The following is a 23,375-nucleotide window of genomic DNA, read 5'->3' on the forward strand; positions in this document are numbered from 1 at the left end:
AGTGTGTTTTGCTTTTGTGATTAGAGAAGTGATTTTTACCCAGGGTTACACCCGACCCTGTTTAAATTAGGAGGAAAGCGTGACACTGTGGTGAAGATCAGACTTAAAATTTGGGCTTTTTGAAGTTGTCTTGGCTAATGTCCATTTCTATTGGATTTCTTCCCTAAAGTAAGACCCTGTTTTTGGACTTCTTTGTAAGCAGAGGAGGCTGTTGGTGATGGGGACCAGATTCCAGGGACTGTCTTCTAGAAGAATACCCTGCCAGAACACTTATTACACTTTACTTAGGATTATGGATCCTTCTGGACACAGGGGCCACTTCTCTGCCCCTGGTCCTCAGTATTGGGGTGTTTTGCTTCCCAGCTGGTGAGGAGGGGAGTGAGGTTGATGATCCCCTCACTCTTCCTCCTTTGGGTTTTGCTTTTCTCCAGGCCTCCCAGCCCCAACTGCTGAGAGTGACTGCTGAGAGCAGAAGAGAAGAGAGAACCAGCAGAGAAGAAGGAAGTCGGGCACAGCAGGGGTCCTCCCCACCATGGGACAGGCCTGCCAGGGAGGATGTGTGAGTTGTCCCCTTGCTTTCCTCTAAGGTCATGGGGTCACACACACCACGGCCTGCCCAGGGCACTCTCCCACTGGGTGTTCCTCTAGGTCCATTTTCTAGGAGGGAAACCCAGACCCGGAGCACAGCAGAGATGTGTCATGGGGTAGGGTAGGAGGCACTCACATCCAGCCTCTAGCTCTCTCTGTGCAGTTTAATCTTTCTTTCTTTCTTTCTTTCTTTCTTTCTTTCTTTCTTTCTTTTTTTTTTTTTAAGATTTTATGTATTTATTTGACAGAGAGAAAGAGACCACAAGCAGGCAGAGGGAGTGAGAGAGAAGCAGGCTCCCTGCTGAGCAAGAAGCCCAGATGTGGGACTTGATCCCAGGACCCTGGGATCATGACCTGAGCCGAAGGCAGCCACTTAACCGACTGAGCCACCCAGGCGTCCCTCTCTGTGCAGTTTAATTTTTACTGGGTCAGATAGGTCCTGAGCGAAGGGCACCCAAAGGGTCATAAATGTCACCTTTGGTTAATCACTTCATAGGTCGTTATACTGCAAAGTCATGAATGGGTGTTGAAAACAGGAGTGTGACCTTTTCTAAGAGAAGCCTTCCTCTGCCAGATTGTATATGACCGTGTCAAAGCAGAAACCCACTCTTGCCCCTGACAGAGAGCTTTACTCTCCCCCACCCCAACCCCGGGTGTGGAAACAAGCCCGGGAAAGTGTTTATGGTTCAAATGACGTTCTTCTGAGTAGCTGGTTCATTTTCAGTCAGCCTGTGCTGCAGACGGTCCTGCTGGGGCAAGGGCTATGAGGCCCCCCTCTTCCAGTTTGGGAAATGGAGGCACAATGAGGTGTCAGCCCAGTGACACACACAGGGCTGGGACTGAAGCAGTACCCTGGGGACAGGGTTCTCTCAGAGCAAGCCTGTTGGTCACTGCTGTGGCCTGGCCTGCCTGCTTTGTGAAGACTTCCCTGGTCAGTCTGTGGGTGGGAAATTCATTCCCAGACCGCATGTGGGAGTGGGGAAGAGGGAACACAAGCTCCGGGAGTGGCTTTCGCCTCTGTGTGAGGAGGACTGGCACCTTCCCCCAGTCCTGTCACAGAGCTGGCTTGAAAACACCCCCTTTGTCATCTCTGAGGAGACATGCTTTCTAGGCCAGATATATCCTCTGAGAGAACTGAGCTGGACCCCACTCTCACACCCATGTGGAGCCTCGGGGTCCCCTCTCAGTCTCCTCTCGGCACTCCGAGGTGCCTGCCTGGGCTACAGTGAGCAGGAGCTCACTTGACACATACACCTGAAAGCCCCTTGGGTCACAGGCCCCCAGGGCTTCTTCCTTCTCCTTTACTCTACGCTCAAGGTGAAAAAAGTTTTGCCTGCTCTAGGAAAGGGGGAACACCTCCAAACCAGGAGGTCTGCTTGGGATGTCTTTGCCACCTCTCACGGTCCCCACTGCCCCCTTCTGTGCCCCTACCCGGCCTCGTGAGCCTCAGGCAGAATGCCAGTGAGAGCTTCCAGCAGGCCAGGCCAGCTTTGGAGAGGTGGCACAAAGCAGCCAGTGTCCCCGGCGCCACGTGGCAGTCAGCAGGCTCAGGCGCTGGCCCTTGGACTTAGTTCCCCGTCGGCCTCTGCGTCTCTGGCTGGTCCTCGGGGGTCCTGGGGGGTCCGGACACAGGAAGCCAGGCTCCAGGATCTCAGACACAAGCAGGAAACCCAGGAGTTGGAAATGGGTTTGTCTTCTCACGGGGCCCCGGGGTGAGTTCTGATTATTGCCCTTGGGTCTGCGTGAGCCCGTGATCTTCACTGTAGCTGCTGTCATTCAAGGAGCAACTGCCCTGCGCCCGGCCCTTCACACGGTCTCCTTGCATTTTTCACAAAGTTCCAACAAAGTAGGTATCATTCTCCTCTTACAGATGGGAAAGCTGAGGCATAGAGAGCTTAAGGTACTTGTTTAATTTTACATGGTTCATCAGTGACAAATCTAGGACGTAAACTCAGGTCCCTATGACCCTGAGCCCATGTGCTCTTTCTACCTCCAGGACAAACCCAGGGCTGGGGTTGAGGATTGGGACGCCACCAGTAACTGCCTGGGGACATTGGTACTTTGAGTGGTTCCGAGCTTAGAACGGTTGTGCTCTGGATATTGACTTCCCACTGTTAATCTAAGGAAGGGCCCCAAATTATATGGTCTGTTCTGTTTCTTTGTCCTTGGCGCCTTGGCTGTTCCAAGCCCCAGGCAGTATTTTGCATCGTTTCCTTACTCTTAATTCTCCAAAAGGCTTATAGACACCTGTCAGGCTTCACGAGAGTGCCTTTTAGCAGCAAGTTTGCTCTCATGGGGGATTGGCATAAAGCCCAGACCGTTCGGTTTTTGGCCACGTGAAAACTTGCTGAGATGGCCCTGGTCACTTGGGTTGTCTATGGAAAATGCCTTTTCTTGCTTCTGTAGGACCATGATTTTTGTAGAGCTTCTTTGAATAGCGGTCTACGAAGAGGTTACATTGTCTCTGTTCACGAACAACAAACATTTATAGGGCTCCTACCCTATGTGATGCAGGGCATTAAGGGTTGAAAAGATGGTCCCTGCCCTTCAGGGAAGATGTGTGCATTACCCTGGTTCTTTTTTCTTTTTCTTTTTTTAAAGATTTTATTTATTTATTTGACAGAGATCACAAGCAGGCAGAGAGGCAGGCAGAGAGAGAGGAGGAAGCAGGCTCCCTTCCGAGCAGAGAGCCCGATGCAGGGCTTGATCCCAGGACTCTGAGATCATGACCTGAGCCGAAGGCAGCGGCTCAACCCACTGAGCCACCCATTACCTTGATTCTTATCCAGACTGGCTACACGCCTGTGGGCTACCATGCAGCCCTTCTAGAAAGTGGGGTTACCTGTGGTGCTCTGTCTCTCGGGGCTCCCTCCCTCCTCACTCTCGAAGAGTGGTGGTTCCAAGAGTCCCAGAGCCGCAAGAGAGGGTAGGCCCTAGCACAGGTGTGTTTGAAGGTATTATTGTCCTACTGACTAAAGCCAGTCACACAGCCAAATCCAGAGTCACTGTGGGAGGAGATGACAGAGCATGGGTACAAGGAGGAGAAGCGTTATGACTGTTTTCCACAAACAAGGTACCACGTCCTCCTTATCCTGTCAGCCACCATCATGGAGAGATCTGCATGGGCCCCTCTTTGACTGGGAGCAGCTTCCAAAATCCGTGAGGTGTGGAAAGTCCTAAGAGGGATACAGAGGGCAGGATGCTCATTCATCAAGGATACTGACTCATCCAGCCGGTTGCTGCTTGGTGGCCATGTTCCTTCCATGTTCACGTGGGAAGTATCGTGTCCTACAATCATGGGGACATGGTGTGGCCAGGGGCTTAGCAGGGACAGACCCCTGTGTTCCCCCAGCCCTGCTACGTGCCTCTCTGGCGGCGCAGCCAGCGCCATGCTTTCATTATGGATGGGCACGTCTGTCTGCTCTTGTGGAACGTGGGCTCCCTGTAGGCAGAGCCACTCTTGTCTGTCATCGTTGAACCCCGCCTCCCAGACTGTACCTGTGCAATTGTAAGCACCTAATCCATGCTGATGTGATTGATCTCACGAATAGGACATTTCTGAGCTCTGCTGCACTCCATCCAGAGGATGGTTAATCAAGTCAGGACGTCGTCAGCGATTTCGGGCTTACTTGTAGTTACTGTTGCTTCTGAGCCCAATTGATTAGGTATGAGCAGCAACATGTTGTGAATACAAGTTGCTAAGATGCCCTTGTCACACCTCATTTTGTCCTTTCTTTCTTTAAGAGTGACGCACCTGAAAGGTCCATCAAACCCCCGCTTACTGAAACTAAGGTAAGACACCTAAATGTTCTCTCCATATCCTTCTGTAACATTTTCTAGACAAGAGGGATAGTGTGTGGCAATTCCCTTTGGGGATTCTGATCTTGCTTTCAGGGAGCCAGGCAGCCCTACTATGGATTCCCAGGGGAGGAAGAACATTTACTTCTCAACTGCTCCTCTCTGGGCCCAGCCCACCCCACAGGGCAGATCTTTTACTGGGGGGGGGGAGCGGGAGGGGGCTTTGTTATGAGGCTCTTCTCTTAACCCTTTCTTGGGAGCAAAATGCCAAGAGTCTGAGCTAAACGCAGGACCTTCCTGCCTTGGAGCTGTATGGCTTCCTGACTGTGGGAGAGGCTCTGGGAGAGGGAATGGAAGGGTCTCTTCCCTCTCGTCTTTTCCAGTGTGTGGAATCCAGCATGCCAGGAACTTGGTACCCATCCCCTCTGCGCTGGAACATGGGCCAAAAAAGTTTCAGATCTTCCCTATTGGCATATCCCATGTGGTTGTAAATCAGAATTTTCTGTGCTATCTGTGATAGCCCTCACCTTCCCTCTCATTTCCCAAGTAGGTGCTTTACTGTGCTTATCACATTGCAGTAGAGTGAATCTGAGGTGGGTTGCTTCATGTGAAGAGGGTGAGGTGGAGGCTTTAGAGAACCAGCTTGCTGGGAGAAAAGTACAGTAACTTTTGATTTCTGCTACATCTGCCTCCCTTTCTAGTCTCAGGTGAGGTCCAAGTATGGGTCCCGATTCGTAGCCACCTCTGTTCTGCTTCTTATTCCACTGATCAAATAGCCCTATTCTTGTTCTTTCCAAAATGAATCAGAGACTCCAGCATTTGAGGATTTATGGCTGAGAAGTAAAGCTCAACATGCAAAAAAGGAAAAAGTTACAACATAGAGTAACTTGTACCTTAAGAGCCAGGCGATGGGGAGGGATCCATCCTGTCTTGGGAAGAGAAGGAAGGTTGGACAGAGGAGGTGAGATTGGCAGAAGGTCTTGAGGCAGAAGAAGGAATCTGCAGGCCAGGAAGAACATTCAGGGCAGAGACAGCAGTTAGGGCAAACACGGAGCCTGTGAAGGATGGAAAGAAGCTGGGAGGCTAACTAGTGTGTTGACGGTGGGGAAGGCGGGAGGGGAGGCTGATGAATTTGGGTTGGGCTGGCACTGGATATTAAGTCCAGTTAAGGAACTCTATGGAGGGGTCCCAAAAGACCTTTAGGTTGAAGAGTCATGTGATTAAATTGTGTTCTGTCTGACAGCAGCAAGGAGCATGAGCCTTGAGCCTCCAGGGAACCAGCCAGGAAGTAGTGGGGATGAGTGTAGAAAGCTCCCCAGAAGCCGTGTGTATGCAAGATGATACTCCTTGGAATGGGAAGAAAGTTTTACAAGTTCCATTGCTAACAATTTTTTAAAGTTCAGTCGGCAGTGGTAGCCTTGCTTGGTGAGCTTTGCAGTGGGTTACTTGTTTCATTTTGTGCTCAGGGTCTCTCTTCATGAGAAGGGGCACATCATGGTCCCTTCCTTTGTTTCCAGGACCATTTTTAGCGTATCATGAGGCATTACCGTCTTCTGACTGCCTGGTTGAAGTAGTTTTATACATCATATTCTCTGTCTTTAACTCAGTTGACCCTAAGCAAGTGGCTTAGGAAGATTTCTGCCTAGGAACTATAGATTAAAGCTAATGAACAATGGGGCTGTCGGAAGAGAGAGTGACTCTTGATCCTGAGGTCTTGGGTTGGACTCCCATGTTGGGTGTAGAGATTACTAAAAAATAAGAAGCTAAAACAAAACAAAACAAAACAAAAAACCACTAATGAACAAAGAGAAAATAAGAGCACTGACTTGTTTCCTATCCCTGGTACCAGCTACTCATCAGCCACATCTTGGGGTTAAAAGAAAGAAAAGATCTGATCAGATATAATAAGTAGAGAAAAACCAGGAAAGCCTTTTTGAATTCTGGCTTTATTCTTATATCACTAATGATAAGCTAATCTTTTTGTATATAGAGGGCCTTGAGATCATTAGCTAATGGTCTCATTAGGCCACCACATTTAAAAACAGTTTATCTCATCTATGTGCCTTTTTTTATTGAAGTATAATTTATTAACAGTCAAAAGCATACATCCTAAGGGTCAGGTCAAGAAATTTGAACACATGTCTATACCTATAGAACCCAGTTCAAGTTATAAAATATTTCCGGACACCTGGCTGGCTCAGTGAATTAAGCCTCTCCTTCAGCTCAGGTCATGATTTCGGGGTCCTGGGATCGAGCCCCGCATCAGGCTCCCTGCTCACTGGGGAGCCTTCTTCCCTTCCTCTCTCTCTGCCTGCCTCTCTGACTACTTGTGATCTCTGTCAAATAAGCAAATAAAATCTCTTAAAAAAAAGATATAAAATATTTCCATCAGCCCCCAAATCTCATGTCCCTATCCAGTCACTACTTTCCCCATACCCTGTCCTGAGGGAATCATTGTTCTGACTTCTATCACCATAGGTTAGTTTTCCTGTTCTTGAACCTCATGTAAATGGAATCATACATGTGTACTCTTTTGTACCTGGCTTTACTATTTTCATATTGCTGCATGTGCCGAGTTCATTCATATGTGATCTTGTATATAAACAATCCTAAGATACACACACACACACACACACAGGCCCACACACTATTAGAATAAACACATTCAGTGAGGTTTCAGGATACAAAGTTGATATGTGAAAAATCAGTTGTACTTCTATACATTTGCAATGAACAACCCAAAAAGAAATTAAGAAAACAATTTCATTTATAATAGCACCAAAAGAACAAAACACTTAGGAATAAACTTAAAAGAAGTCCAACCCTTATACTCTGAAAACTATAAAACATTGTTGAAAGAAATTGAAGAAGATCTAAAAAAAATGGAAAGACATTCCATGTTCATGGATTGGAAAACTTAATATTAAGATGGCAATACTCCTCAAGCTGACCTACAGATTCAACACAATCCCTATCAAAATTCCAGCTGGCATCTTGGCAGAAATGGACAAATTAATTCTAAAATTCATATGGAGATGAAAGTTACTCAGAATATCTTGAATAATAAGAAGAAACATCTCAAATAATAAGAAGAAACTCAAGGAACTTGCATTTCCTGTTTTTACAATGTATAAATCTACAGTACTCAAGACAACATGGTACTGGCATAAGGATAGACCTATAGATCAATGGAATAGAATTGAGAGTCCAGAGGTAAACTCTTACATTTCTAATCATTCAGTTTTCATAGGGATATGAAAACAATTCAGTGGGGTGAGAATAATCTCCTCAACAAACAATGTTGTGACAATTGGATATCCACATGCAAAAGAATGAAATTGAATCCCTACCTCAAACCATATACAAAAATTAATTCGAAATACGTAGTAGCTAAAATTATAAAACTCTTAGAAGAAAACATAGGTATGAATGTTTTTGATCTTGGATTTGGCAATTGTTTCTTACTATGATACCTGTTATGGGCTGAATTGTGTCCCTCTACTACCAAATTCACGAGTTGAAGTTTTAACCCCCAGCACCTCAGAATATCATCACATTTAGAGATGGGGAGGTCTTTAAAGAGTTAATTAATTTAAATTGAGGTCTTTAGAGAGCACCCTATTCCAGTCTGACTGACATCTTTTCAAGAAGAGGAAATTTGGACCCACAAAGAGACATCAGGGATGCCTGCACACAGGGAGAGGGCCGTGTGAAGAAGGGGCCATCTGCAAGCTAAAGAAAGAGTCCTTAGAAGAAGCTAAACCTGCCAACACCTTGATCTTGGGCACCTAGCCTCCAGAATTGTGAGAAAACACATTTCTGTTGTTTAAGTCACCCAGTCTGTAATATTTTATCTATCCATGATGAAGGGATAAAGAAAGTGTGGTATAGCCACACAATGGGAACTTATTCAGAAATGAAAAAGGACCGAAGTTCAGACATGTACTACAACGTGAACGAATGTAAATGAAGTACGTTTACATGCTAAACGCAAGAAGCCATTCACCAAAGTTCACAATCTGTATGATTCCATTTGCATGAAATGTCCAGAACAGGCACACCTGTAGAGATGGAAAGTAGATTTGTGGTTGCCTATGTCTGGGGAGCACGGGAGTTTGGGAGGTGACAGCTAAGATACAATGTTTCTTTTCGGGATAATGAAAATACTCTAAAAATGATTGTAGTGATGATGTCATAACTCGACAATCATTAAAAATCATGGAACTGGGGGCGCCTGGGTGGCTCAGTGGGTTGAGCCGCTGCCTTCGGCTCCGGTCGTGATCTCAGGGTCCTGGAATCGAGTCCCGCGTCGGGCTCTCTGCTCAGCAGGGAGCCTGCTTCCCTCCCTCTCTCTCTGCCTGCCTCTCTGTCTGCTTGTGATCTTTCTCTATCAAATAAATAAAATCTTAAAAAAAAATCATGGAACTGTACACTTTAAATAGGTAAATTATATGGTATGTGAATTATATCTCAGTAAAATTGTTACCAAAGGGGGGGGAAGCATTCCATCTTTATAGTTGAAACATATGAAGTATGTATGGATGTAGTACAATTTTTTAATCTGCTTATGTGCTCATGGACATTTGAGTTGTTTCTAGTTTTGGCTATGACTGATAAAGTGCTGTGAACACCTGCATACAAATCCTTATATGGACACATGCTTTCATTTCTCTTGGGTAGATACCCAGAAATGGAATCACTGGGTCATGGGTTAAGTATATATTAATTTTTTTAAAGATATATTTATTTATTTGAGAGAGAGAGAGAGAGGAGGGAGCATGTGAGCAGGGAGAGGGGCAGAGGGAAAGGAAGAGAGAGAATCTCAAGCAGACTCCATCCTGAGCGTGGAACCCTACGTGGGCCTCATGACCTGAGCCAAAACCAAGAGTTGGATGCCTGGCCAACTGAACCACCCAGGCGTCCCTATGATAAACTCCATTAGGAATAGTCAAACGATTCCAAAATAGTGTCAATTTACACTCCCATCTGTCTCATCTGTTTACATGTCTATGTTTTAGGTATGTTTTATAACATAAATAATAGTGCAGCATTATTATATGCATCGATAGTTATAAGTAAATATATAGATTGTTGAGGTATGAGGTCAAAATGTTTTTGCTACAGGGGATTCTGAACTGACCAGTTCCGCAGCCCGGGACTAGGAGAGAGTCCATCTTGCTAAGGGCTTTGTATCGGTTTTGTAGGGCTGCAATAGCAAATTGGCACAAAGTTGGTGGTTTAAAATAACAGAAATTTATTATCACATAGTTCTGCAGGCCAGAAGTCCGAAATCAAGGTGTCAGCAGGGTGGGGCTCCCTCCGCAGGCTCTCGGGGAGGATTCTTCCTGGCTGCTTTCACTTTCGATGTCTCCAGGCACCCCCTGGCTGTGGCTGCAGAACCCTCTCTCATCTCTGAGCCACCTTCAAGGGCCATTCTCCTTTCCCCCCTACTGTCTTCTCTTCCGCCTCGTAATCAGGAAGGTCGCTGGGTTTAGGGTCCACTAGGGAGATCCCATCCCGGAAGATCCTATCTCTAGATCCCTATCTCGAGATCCCTAGCGACAATACACAAAGACCCTTTTTTTTTCAAATAAGATCACATGCACAGGTTGTGAGTTAAGGTATATCTTTTAGGGGGCACCGTGCAACCCACTATAGGTCTGTTCTAGCAGAGGGAAAGGGGAGAAGAGGATGGATTCTGGATAGCTCTAGGTGAGATGGGTTTTGTTTTGTTCCTGAGGCACATAGGTTGACTCCATAGAGTTTGGTGGCAGATTAGATGCAGGACATTTGGGAGGGGAAATCTCAAGGATAATGCTCAGGTTTCCAGCTTGGCTGCTGGGAAGATGGTTCTACCTGGGACACTTTTTCCAGAGGGAGGAGGAAGCACAGGCATGGTGTTCTCCATTTTATTCTGATTTCTGCTCAAATATCAGATCCTTAGAGAGGCCTCCCCTATTCATGCTATCCGAAAGGATACTCTCACTCTCTGTTGTTCAACCTAGCTATCAGTGACGATCAGATTTGGCTGATATTAACAGGAAACTCCAAAACAGCGGTTGAATTAACACATTGAAATTTTATTTTCCTCTGAAGTTCTAGAAATCTAGAGGCAGTAAGTGGGGGGCTGTTATGGGGCACCTTGGTGACAGGGACACAAACTCCTTCTATTTTATTTTGTTGCTTTGTTTGTGTGGCTGCCATTTCCAAGTTTATTTCAACATCCAAGATGTTCCTGGTTCTCTAGCCCATTCTCTAGCATCTGTATTTCAGCCAGCAGGAAGGAAGAATGCAAAGAAGAAAAGCTGTTTAATCTCTGTGTCTTAAGGAAGGCTCCTGGAAGCCAACCCGAGATGCTCTCACTTTAATCTCCTTGGCCAGAACTTGCTCCCATGGCCACATGTAGCCGTAGGGAAGGCTAGAAATATAGTCTTTAATGGGGGCGGGGGGTGCTGGATTCAGCTAAAAATTGGAGATTCGTTAGCCAGAACAAAGGGGAAATGGATCTTGTAGCAGGTAGCTGTGTCGCCTACCTTCTGCTTTACTTTTCCTCCTAGCACCTGACCTAATGTGTATTTTAATTTGTGACTTATTTGCTGCCTGTCTCACCCCACCAGAATGCGGCCAGGGACTCCGTCCTGCTCACCAGCCCATTTCTAGTGACCAGGAAGTAGAGGCAGACTAGGGGCTTCCCAAATGTCTGTTGAGTGAATAAATGACAAGTGGGGAATCGAGAAGAAATGACTACAATGGGAGCCCTCCTGAGTTTCAGGTGTCCGTGGGGTCTAGGGGTTGATATTCACGGGCAGTTGGGACCCGGGTCTGGAGCTCAGGAGAGAAGTGGGGGCTGGAGCTCTTGACAAGAGCGATTCCTTGGGTAGGGCACGTTGGGATGGAGCCACAGAAGACAGCGAGGCAGGAGGGCACACTCAGCCAGCTCAGCTGAATCCACCAAACCGGATGCCCCCACCACCACCCCACTGGGAAAGGCAGCTGCTTCTGCATCTCCCTTACAAGCCCTGCTGTGGATCACGAAAATCTGCCTCCCCGTGTGGTTTGAGAATTTCCTTTATAAGAGGGCTCTGCACAGCCAGGCTCCTCACTTTACAAACTAACCAGGCGTGACTCAGTATCCAACGGGAGAAGCTCCCCAAGACGGGTTTTTGGACTGATCTGCAACTGAGGCGTTGCTGGGCCTGCTTAGAATGAGAGAAATAAGGACAGTATGGTGAAATGAGCATTTCACCTTGTTAGAGCCGAGGGGGTGGGGGTGGGTCTCGAGTCAGACTCTCTGGGCACACATTCCAGCTCTTTGCAGTAGCTGTATGACCTTGGAGAAGTTCCCTGACCTCCCTGTGACTCAGTATTCTCATCTATAAAATGGGGATATAACTGGTATTTACTGCATTGGGTTGTTCTGAGGGTCCAAGAAGTTAATATAAGAATTTAGACCCATACTTGTTCCCCAGTGAGTTCTCCCTGAGAAATAGCTATTATATATTATAAAGTCAGAGGTATTTAGTTTAAAAAGTAGCCCTTGTTTTTCTCTCTCTCTGGCTTAGAACATCTCTTTCCTTTAGGCAATGATGGTGATAGGAGATGGAAATTGTGACTACGGTTTATTTTTTCTTAGCAAAATGAAAAAGTCAGCACCTAGTTTTTATTTGTATGCGTGTTTAACTTGCTGACCTAGGAGACCCCGCAACCTGGGAATCCTGCCTGGGTGTTGACATGGGCTCTCCTGCATGAACATTTCCTTTTATACTTTGGAGCTAATTCTAAAGGGAATCATTGGCCCCGGGAGGTGGTTGAATGTGGCATTGGAGAGAACTATCCCAGGAAACTCAGAGGAATCAACAGGGTGATTTTTGAGATTGCTCTGTGTGCACAAGATACTGGCTTCCTTTGGGGAGGGAGCAGACTTGAGATAAGGAGCCGGGCTGACCTCAGCCATCTAGTTAACCCTTCTTCCAGGAGGTTATTCTTTCTGCCTAAGAGGCTTATCAGGTTTAGAGGCAGTGGAAGAAAGGATGTGCTTTAGGATACCTGAAAGGGGTGGGACTTGGGGACGCGAGAGAGGGGCGCACAGTGCAGGATTTGAACGCAACCCTGAAATCTCGCACACCTAGGCACTGCCTCTCTTGCCTCATCCTAATCCCGGTCCTCATACCTGAGGCCTTCTGTCTGTTAATTCCAAATATTGGGATCTTAAAGGCCTACAGGGACCAGACCTGAGTGTGCCTCAGTGCGGGGGTGGGGGGGCCACCTGAAGGGGGGGGCGCCTGGGGCAAGCTGCAGCACCCCGCAGTGTCTGAAGGGGGCAGAGGCTGCTCAGAGCTAGCTGAGTGGGGCCCCGGGAATACTAGAGGCCCAGCATAACTAGACCTGAGATGCTGGGAACCTGGATTTTCAAGGGAAATCTCCTTTTTCAGTGTTTCATCATACTTGTAACATATTCCACGGGCTGAATAAGAGATGCGCCTGGAGGTTGCCAATTTGTAACTCTGTGACGATGTTGTCAGCGGGCAGAACTGTGGGCAATAAAAAAGGACAGGAGGCAGGCCAAGAATGTGATTTTTAAAAAAATTTAAATTCAGTTAATTAACATATAATGTATTATTGGCTTCAGAGGTAGAGGTCAGTGATACATCAGTCTTATGTAAACCCAGGGCTCATTCCATCACGTGCCCTCCTTAATGTCCATCCCCCAGTTTCCCTCCCCCCGCCATGAGATTTTAGAGCCCCAGCCCCCTCCAGGGAGCAAAACCAGTTGCCAAGTTGATGAGAAAGTCACCGTGCACTTTCATCCCGGGGTCTTGGCATCTGCAGAGCCTCCAGGGCCCTGGAGGACCGGCCTTCAGGTTTGTCCAAGAGGGGCCTGTCACCATGGAGAGTTATCATCTAAAGCAGTGGTTCGCCTTCCTAGCTGCGCCTCGGACATACCGCAGAGCCTCGACAGGTGCTGTTTGGCCTGCGCTCCAGGTCAGTTCTGCTGCCCTCTGGGGCTGAGGCCCGGGCCTTAGCATTTGTAAAATCTCTCCCGGGGGTTCTTCAGTATAGCCAGGTTGAAACCCACAGATCTCAGTAATAGAAATGTGGGGTCAGGCCCCCTTCCAGGTGCTTCCTCTCAGAACGCATTTTTGCCTGCACCCCCTCGCCTCAGGATTCCAACACACGGCAGTGGCTCGTGCGCTGGGCTTGCTTTTTCTTTCTTCCCTTTCTCTGCCCCTGAGACCTTCTACGCGCCCAAAACCTCCATAGCCCTTCCTGACTGATTAAGTGGGGATAATGATATTTGCCCTGGTAACCTCACCAGCCTGTTATCAGGAGACACGAGGCATTATTCGAGAAAATAAATGCTCTGTACACTGTCAGTATTATGCAAACACTGCTGGTAGAAGTGTGCGCGCAGGTGCTGGAGTACAGCTCTGATCCATGGGAGAGGATTTCTGGAGTGCCATTCCCAGTGCCCTGGGTCCAATGGCAGTTGTCCCATTCTGACGTGGCTGTGGCTTGCCTTCTCTTACTGGCAAGTGGGTTTTGTGGCTGGCAGCCCGGCATGGCCTGACCCCCACCCCCATCCCAACGCCTGTACAAGAGGGAGCACAGTCAATGAACAGGGTAATCCAGCACAGTCAATGAACAGGGAAATCCGGGGGACTTTGGTGAGAGGGGAGGGCACCTGGAGGGTGAGGGGAGACCTCTGGAACTAGATTTCCAATGGTCAAGGTCATTGCTGTTCTTTCTTGGGGTCCACAGAGTAATCAGCAAGGGGCTTGATGTAGTTCTGGAATACTGGTGAGGTCCGGAGCCGACGGCCAAGAAAGAATTCTTGAGACCTCTTTGGTGCAAAAATGTGATTTTATTCAAGCACCGGGACAGGACCTGTGGGCAGAAAGCTGATGCACTGGGGTTGTGAGGAACGCTGATTATATATTTGGGAGTTAGGGGAAGTAAGGAAAAAGGGAGATGTCCAAAAGGGCTTTCATATGCTAAAGAAGACTCTCAGGATACTGGAGGCCTGGCTATGGTCAAGTGAAAGCTGTTTTTCCCTCTAGCAAAGCATCAACACAGACAGTGGGAAGTTTCCTAAAGGAATGTCATACAGAGCCCACCTGGGAGTGTGTGCGGAAGGGAGATTATGGGGTGTCCCCTGTGCTTCATCCTCAGCTGCCCTTCTGATCCCTCATCAGGCTCAGCTGGGATCTAAGAGCTACCTGACAGCAGAAAGAGGCGGGATGATAAAGAAGTGCTTGAGGTGATCAGGGGACACAGGCCCAGCTCTGAGCCCAGGAGGGGACACAGCAATGCAGAACGGGCTCTGGTCTCAGGAAGCTGTGTGATTGGGGCAGAGAAGGCCAGCCCCCCAAGAAGACAGTCAACAGTATCAGGCTGACTGTTAGGGCTCAGCCTCACTTATCTGAGGCCCAGGCTGCAGTGAGGTGGGGGTGGGGGAGGATGGACAGAGAACTGGCTGGGCATCAGAACCGGGTTTGTGTCCCAGCCCCGAGTGCCACCACGGCCTGACACTGGACAAGATGGCCTACTTGCTGCGTCGCAGGTTCCTCGTCTGTAAAGAAGAGTCTTGGTCCAGATCTAGATGGACTCTGAGCACAGTCCGAGTTGGCCGTGTGGAAGTGCTGAGGCCTGGGAGACGGGGGTGAGTAGCATGCTCAGGAAAGGCTTTCTGTGGCGGGTGGGAGAGATGGGCCTCGGTGAAAGGGTGACCCGGACACTTGGTTGGGGGGTGGTGAGTGGAGAAGGCGGGGCGAGCAAGGACATACAGAGCCCTGCTGGAAGGGACCTGGTGGGTGAGGGAGAGTGGGGGGAAAAAGAGGTAATTGGGGAAGAGTTGAGTCAGATTGCAGAAGGCCTCAGACATCAGGCTGAAGTGTTTCATTTGGCTCTGTCAGGAAGGAGGGGGTCATCAAGGGATTTGGGGCAGAGCTATGATGTGATTAGGCTGCCTTTTTTTTTTTTTTAAAGCAGGAATAATGTGGCCTGGACTTCAGAATGACTGGGATGGTAGAAAGCCAGAAACCAGGGAGGGCAGCTAGGAGACTCTTGTAATATTTCTGGCATGGGACCATGAGGCCTAAGGGTTGAAGGGAAGCAGTGGGGCAGGCCTAGAGATATTTCTCAGGAAATACTGATGGACCTTGGGGACTGTGTGCATTCAAGGGGTGGGGAGGAAGGAGTCATCTTGAGAAGCAGTTTCTCTCTCCGTGGCCAGGGAAGAGAAAGTATTGGCAGCTTCCTTGCCTGAAAAAAGAACATGTCAGGGTAGCCTGGAAAACTGGGAGATTCAGGGGCTCCCTGGTTCCAGCTCAGTGATCCAAGAGATCATGGATAGAACGGGGGTGCAGTGATGGCGGGGGCCCAGGTTGAGGGGTATGTATACTCGGAATGCTCCTTACCACTGCATGGGGCTCCTTCCACCACCAAGGGCTGGATGTGGGAGCCAGGGTAATTTGCAAAGCACGGTTCTTGATCCTCTAGGAACTTCCAGCATCACCACTGGAGGGCTCAAAAGGCAGCGGCGAACAACCAAACTGTTCTCTTTCTCCCAATTTTGCTTTATGGCCATGTAGGCAGTGTAAGTGTTCGATGGATGCCAGAGAACTTCTGTTCCTAGTTTATGACGATACTATCCTGAAGGCAGATGCAGACTTTGTGGGGTTGGAGGCCTAAATAATTTCAGGGAGCCTCTTTGGTTAAACAATTCAAAATTACAAATATAAAATTGCTGTGCAATCTCAGGGCCTAGAACGGGGAGGAACACAGTGAGAAGCCCTCGTTGCTACCCAATCTTATAATACCCATCATTTATCGTGTATAATAAGCAGGTATTTTATTTGTATCGGGTGGGTGGGCCTTAGGATCTCCATGTTAGAGATGAGGAAGCAAGCTCAGAAGGGTGACTCAGAAAGCCAGCCCTGGGTGCTGAGCTCTGGACTGAAGGCTCAGGCCTCAAGGGTCACATCTGAGGTCCTCTTTGCTTGGTGACCACAGCGGTCAGACCCCTGATGCTCCTGAGAAGGAATGTCCTGGACCTAAGCCTTCTCTCCCCGGAGACCACTGTACCTTTACGGAGGCCTGGCCAGGGCTCCCCCGGATCCAGGTCTAGGGTAGAGGTGGTGGTGGTGTTGGGGAGAGTTGGACTGTGACCATCTCTCAGGGCCCCACGTGGTGCAGCCTTGGTTCCGAGAGCCCGGCCTGTTGAGGCAGAGAGGCTGCATACAAAGGAAGGACAGCCAACTGCAGGGGTGAGCACGGGCTTTGAAAAGAACACAGGGACCTAATCCTGGGATCTACAGCTTCCTGGTTGTATGAAGTTCGGCCAGAGACGCGGCCTCTGGGAGCCTCAGCTTGATGACCTGTTGAATCAGGATAGTAACCTCTTCGCTGTACTTTGAGCTTCTTACACGTCCCTTGGTGAGGCAGTAAAGCTCCCGCACACAGACGCGACGATCTAAGAACAGTCCCAGCAGCAGCCTAACCGCCCGATTCCGCACCTCCCCTCCCCCTCGTCAGGGCTGAACGTTTCTCCAAGGATTCCTCCCAGCCCGGCTCACTTCCGTTGGGGAAGTGAAAAAGGTGGCACCTCGGAGGGGCCGGATGGCCGCGAGCCTCGGGGCGCGAGGGGAAGAGGAAGCCGGGGTGGTGGTGGTGGTGCTGCGGCCAGGCCGGGCCGTGAGCCCTCCGCAGAGCCGCGCGCTCCAGGACTCCGGGGCGGGCGCTGTGGGGCGTCGCTCTCGATTTAGCAACACAAATCCGCCTGCCGGAGATTAGGCCGGGCGAGCCGCGCTCGGGGTGATGCACCGCCGGGAGGACGCAGCTGGGGCTCGGCGCTCTGCCCCGCGGAGTCGCAGGCGCCGGCCGGAGCGGGGGTCGGCGGAGAGGACCGCGCGGCCTCGGGCGCTCGCTTCCGCCGGCCCAGGCCCAGCTCGCTCCGCACACCCACTTCTGCGTGCGCCTCCGGCGTCTCCCCATCCGCGGAGCCTCCGGGGGCGAGCCCTCGTTTTCCCGGGAAGGGGGCCGCCCCGGCCGGCCGCGGGCCCTCCTCGGGGACCGCTCGTCCCGTCCAAGTCGGGCGGCGCCTCCTCCCGCGCCCCGCGCGCGCCCGTCGGGCCGGGCGCCGCCACGCGCGACCCTGCGCGCCCGAACCAGCCTCCCGCCCTCGCGCCGGGTCCCTACGTGGGGGACGTGCCGGCAGATGCCGGACCGCGGGGGACTCCACGGCCCCGCCGCCGCCGCCGCCGCCGCCCCCTTTCCGGCGCGGGAGGGAGCGGCCGCCGCGCCCCCCCTCCCGGGCCCGGACGCCGCCGCCCCGCGCTGCAGAGACTGGCGGCAGCCAATGGGCGCCGAGGAGGTGGGCCGGCTGGCGGCTGTCACCCGGCCGGGGACGGGAGCGCGGAGCCGGGGCGCGCGCGAGCCACCGCCTCCCGGGCCTTGGGGGTGGAGCCGCGGCTGGAGGAGGAGGAGGAGGAGCCGCCAAGCAGCCGCCGGAGGACCACGGCTCGCCCGGGCTGCGGAGCTCCGACGCCGGCCCCACGCCCGCCGCCTCGCGTCCGAGACCGTCAGCATGATCGCCGCGCAGCTCCTGGCCTATTACTTCACCGAGCTAAAGGATGACCAAGTCAAAAAGGTGCGCCCCCGCCCGCGCCGCCGCCCGGCGCTCTGCCCCCAGCGTTGCATTCCGGCATCCGCTCGCCGCCGCCGCCTCCATCCTCCCGCGCCCAGCCTTCCCCAGGCCGGCACCGCTCGGACTGCAGGGCGGAGGGGAGGGGGGAAGCCTTCGCTCTTCGATTCTGCCCGGGATTGTGTGTGTGTTGGGGGGACGACCCCTGAGACGGGGCTGCTTGCTGCAGTGTCCTTGAGCTGGGCTGTGGATGTCAGATGGGCCCCCGGGCCACGCGGGGAGGCGCCTGAGCTGGGAGGGGGGGACCGGTGGGTCGGTCCTCAAGGCCTCTTCGGAAGGTTCTGAGCGCCGTGGGCGGAGAAGTGATTACAGGGATGGTGGGGAGCTGAGCTCGCAGCAGGCGGGGGTGCCGGCTGGAGGCCGGGCATCCCATAGTCGGGGTTCCTCGCGGAGGGCGCCGGGTGCCCGGAGAGGCTCTCACCCCTGTTCTGCTAGCTGTTGCGGCTGCTCCTCAGTCTGGGGACAGGGTGACCCGCCCGGCTTCCCGGAACGGGGAGGGGTGCGGAGGCCACCGGAAACTTTGCTCATAGGCCTCAGGTCGGGAGCGGCATGTCTAAATGGAATTTTTTATTCCTCTACGTGACTGCTCTCTTAAACTGTAATTTCCAGCCAGGTCAGGGAGCTTAAATAAGAGACTGGTCTTTTGAGTCAGATAGAGGCCTTGACATGTATGCCTGTGACATGTGTGTACTCGCACTGGGACGCGTCTCCCTACCCTGAAGGGTTGCTGCCTTTGACATCCGTCTAGCAGAAAACACTGTCCACTGGCAGGTCTTAAAGGTGTATCTCTCCCCTAATGCCAGCCTTGCCACCGTGTTTTTAAGGAACAGCCTAGGCTGTGGGGAAAAGCAACCGTTTTATCAGTCCGAGGCCTGGCAGAGGCTCCTGACCCCCCCACATCCAGCATGGGTGACAGGACTGCTGGAGTAAGCTGGGATGGACAAACAAAGTGAGCCTGACTGGTGTTCAGACAAGGGAAGTACCTACAGGTGAGAGGCGGGAGCCTAAAGCTTTGGAGTCACTCAGTTCTCTTCCCATCTATGTAGGACAGCCCCCTCTGGCCCAATAGGAAGTAGGCCTGCTGAGGGCCGTGACCTCATCAAGGTCACCTGGTGAGTTAGAGGCAGAGCTCAGGCGGGTCTCTCCCTCCCTCCACCGGGAACTTGGACCTCCTGGAAGTTAGCTGAAGGGGAGGTGCTGAGACCAAGGCCCTGGGGATGCTGCTTGGATCCTGGGTCCTGTGCTGTGTGGGGAACCAAAGCAGGGCAGTTAGGAGACAGGCCTGGAAATCTGCCACCATCCCTCACAGCTAGAAGCAACAGTGACTCTAGAGTTGACTGGCTGTGGGACTCCTTGCTCCCTGCTGGGCAGTGTGGTGGAGCTTCCCCTGGCCATGGAGCTCAGGGAGCTGTGCCTGCCCCCATGTATTCTTCAGGCTCTCTCCAGGGGTGTTGTGTGCCGCTGTTGTTCTTCCCATTTCCAGTGGGGAATGTACCGTGTGGATGAGTTCACAGTCCTTCCCCTGCACGTGGCGCACACTGTAGCTCCAGATAGCAGACCACTGGAGTGGGGGACCCAGAAGACTCTTCTAAGCTTCCACCATCCATACCTGCATCACCTGTGTGGCCTACGGGGCCTACGCTGGGTTGAGGTTTGAACTGTACTCAGTAAAAATTGTTTCGTCAGGCACTCAGTGTTGACTGTGGCCTCCCTCGAATTCCATCGACCAGGCTCCTGGAGGCATCTGGGTGTGTGACTTCTGAATGGATTGGTCCTCCTCAAATCCCTTCTGCTCTGAGACTGAGATCCTGGCCTTCCCTCCCCACCTCTTCCTGGCCTCAGAACATTGCTGGAGGAGGGTCTTGAGGCCAAAGCTTCCATCATGTAATACTATTGGCCAAGGAGAGTTTTAGGAACGAGATGGCTTTCTTGCACCCCACCGGGGACCATCTTAAACTGCTTTCTATAGGGTGTGTGTGTGTGTGTGCCTGCCAGAGGATCACCTTGGTCTGCATGATGGGCTATGTGGCATTGCCCTCCGTGGGTGTGGGCCCCAGGAAGCTTCCAGCGCCTCCTGAGAGCCCAGTGGACACTCTTAACAATGGCCTGGTCAGGTTTCCCCACTTCCACCTGTCCAGAGGCTGGGGGACTGCATCTTCTCTCTTGGGACTCCAGACTTGGTAGAGGGCAGCCCCTTCCTACCCACCACTTACTGTGAAAAGGCTGGGTGGGGCTGTAGGACTCCAAGCCCTGCTCTTCTTGCCTAAATCAGGCTCTACCTGCGACCCAGTGGGGACCCAGTAGGGACCCGGCGAGGCTAGCCCCCGTGGGTAGCCATGATGATTCAGCCCTTCAGCCCTAGGCAGCCTCTGGGGCTCTGAAGACAGCCCTGGCCTCTCCCACTAGCCTTCATTCATTTTCTTGCCTTCTGGCCTGGGGGTAGGAGGAAGGAAGACGGGGATGGTGTCAGGGAAGGTTTTTCCGGGATTGCTCAGGATACAGACGCGATCATGAAGAGAGTTCTCATTTCTCTCTCCATTGCCGGTGAGACATGTCACTAATTCAGTCTTGTAAATATATCTGGGGTTGAAACAGGCCAAGGGCCTGGCTGCCCCAAGTGGAGCCACATTTACCAGACTGCATCTGCGTGCTGTTGGTTAATGGGGTGCTGAGAAAAGCGTGTCTTGGTGTTAGACTGAAGTAAGTACAAGACATAGTCTCCTTTTACTCTCCTGGTGCTTTTAGCAGGAAAAGGAAGGCACGTGTGTGCTTGTGAAAGATTCCATTCATCAGAATCCCAGACATCTGCTAGTTCTGTAGCTAGAGGCTGGGTCCTTTGACCTCCAAGTAACTTTTAACAGGCCAGTCCTCTTGCCTGCTTCTTCCACTTGGCTTCGCCATGAAGAGCCTGGTGGAGGGTGATGGTGCGCATAGCCCTTTGTTTGGGAGAGGAGGATGAGTCCAGCACGGTGAGAACGTGGCCTGTTAAGGACTAGCTTCCCTGGGGCGACCAACTGGCCCAGTCGGTAAACCATGCTTCGCTCCATCTCAGGGTTGTGAGTTCGAGCCCCATGTTGTGTGTGAAGATTACTTAGAAATGAAATCTTGGGGCACCTGGGTGGCTCAGTCGTTAAGTGTCTGCCCTAGGTTCCAGTCATGATCCCAGGGTCCTGGGATCGAGCCCCACATCAGGCTCCCTGCTTGGCAGGAAACCTGCTTCTCCCTCTCCCACTCCCCCTGCTTGTGTTCCCTCTCTTGCTGTCTCTCTCTCTGTGTCAAATAAATAAATAAAATCTTAAAAAAAAAAAAAGAATAAAAATAAGAAACTAAAATCTTAAAAAAAAAGTAAGTAAGGACTAGCTTCCTTTCCTTCAAGTTTGTAAGAATGGCAACCAGTGGGTTCTCTCTGAGTGGGATCCCCGTGACCCTGAGTAATCCCCACCAGCAGGTGAACAAACAGGTGTGATTTGTCCAACAACAGAACTCAGGAGTGCTTGCCCCAGGAAGGTGGGGGAGACTATGCTTGGCAGTTAAAGAGCTACCCACGGTTTATTTTCTCCCAGTCCATGTATCCCAGCTGCAACACCAAGCATTAATAAAATGCCCTTTCCTTATTGCCCAGAGGTGAGGGAGAGGAGAGCTAGAAAGTTACGAAAAATACCTCAGATACCTTTTGATCTGCTGTTACACAGATGTCTGGTTAGATCCTCACTCCTTGGTGATTCTTTATCTCATTATCCTTGTCCCTAATACCGGGGATGTTCTCGGAGGCCCCCCCTACCCCGAGAAGCCCCAACGTTTCGTTTGGTTTGATAATTTGGGACTGTCGTGAGGGAATAAACTGGGAAACCGGGTGGGTACGAGGGACTTTCACATCTGGCCATGCTGCGCCGTCCTCCCACGCTCCTGCTGTTTTCTGGAAATGGCATGGGCAGCCTTCTCCAGGAAAGACAGATTTGGTACTGTCTCTCCGCGTGTGCCTGCAGTCAGGGACTCCTGCGGGATGGAATTAACCCCCGGAGTCAGCTCTGAGCGTGCCTGAGGGCGCCCCTGCCTCTGTCGACAGAGAGGCAGCCAGGCAGCTCCGAGGCCGGGAGGCAGCCGTGGCCAGACTTGGGCACCTGTTTGTTGATTTGTGGACCTTTAGAATCAAGTCCGCTCATGGGGACTCGGTAGTTTCTTTGGAAACGGTTGAGTCCTTTATCACGTACGGAGGGCTGTGCTAGGCTGGGGTGACGGGTATAAACTCGGTGTGAAATGCTCCTTACTCCCCTGGAGCATCACTAATGATTTGCTGTCTTGGGAGAAGTGCAGAGCACAGAAGGCTGTGAGAGCATATAGGGCCAGTGGTCGGATCATGGGTGGGAAAGTGCTAACTTAGGAGGGGCTTAAAGCCAGGCCCTAGGTGGGCAAATGGGTCTTAGAGACTTAGAAACTTGGTGAGGGAGAGTCAGATGGATAGTTCTCAAAATGTAGTTTTGCTTTCTCTTGAATGGCTTGTTATCTCTGAGCATCCCGGAACAGTTATGGCTGTCTTAGCAGGTATCAATTGTGTGTGTGTGTGTGCGTGCGCGCGCGCCCCCCCACCTGTCAAACCATACACACGCGTATATTAACAAGCTTGTGTGTATGTATGCTTTCAAAAACCTCCGGTGAGGTTGTGAGGACAGGAAGTAGTAGTATTCCTGAGTGTCCCAGAGCAGCGCTCCCCCCCTTGCAGCGCCTCCCCTGGGCAGCCCCACCCCACCCCACCACCCCCATATGCCCTTTATGTTCAGACGGAAAGCAGGGATTTTATTCCTCATTTAGAAACAGGCACTGGAGGTCCCATGGAGAGAGACATGACTTTCTCAAGGTCTTAAGACAATTTGGAATGGGCTCCAGTGGGCTCTTCTTACTCCCTCTGCTTCTTTCCTCTAGGAGAAAAATCCATCCTTGTTGATTTTACTGATTTAATGTGGAATCTGTATTTTAATTCTCTCCCCCACAAGTCAATATGTAGGAGACACATTTTATTATGAAATATTTGAGGTGCATAAAAATGAGATTTGAGATCAGCATAACAAACACCTGTGTACCTACCACTCAGCCTGAGAAGTTACAGACACGGTTACAATTACATTAGAGACAGACTGAAAGCTTGGCCTTCCTGTCTTCTGTCCCATTCTGTGTCTCCCTCCAGAGAGCGCCTCAGTCCTGATGTAGATGTTTATTATTTCCGTGCATGTTTTTAATGCCTTTATTACAGAGCATGTGTCTATAAACAGTGCATAGTTTATAGTTACCT

At 51.0% G+C, this 23,375-nt stretch overlaps 1 protein-coding gene across 2 annotated transcripts in view; it reads left to right on the forward strand.

The window, feature by feature from the left end:
* The first annotated feature begins 437 nt into the window (after positions 1–437).
* HK1 (hexokinase 1) overlaps positions 438–23,375 on the forward strand; it is a 79,459-nt gene continuing 56,521 nt past the window's right edge. Inside the window, exons 1-2 of one of the 2 annotated variants that reach the window (XM_047701403.1) lie at positions 438–559; positions 4,333–4,380. In XM_047701403.1, the coding sequence (XP_047557359.1) occupies positions 533–559; positions 4,333–4,380 (75 nt within the window). In that variant the 5' untranslated portion in view covers positions 438–532. Of the gene's footprint in view, positions 560–4,332; positions 4,381–17,832; positions 18,035–23,375 lie in introns of those variants that run through there. The other variant, XM_047701402.1, reaches the window with a different exon arrangement.

Source organism: Lutra lutra, chromosome 14 (genome assembly GCF_902655055.1).
Source record: "Lutra lutra chromosome 14, mLutLut1.2, whole genome shotgun sequence".
NCBI classification, from domain to species: Eukaryota; Metazoa; Chordata; class Mammalia; order Carnivora; family Mustelidae; genus Lutra; species Lutra lutra.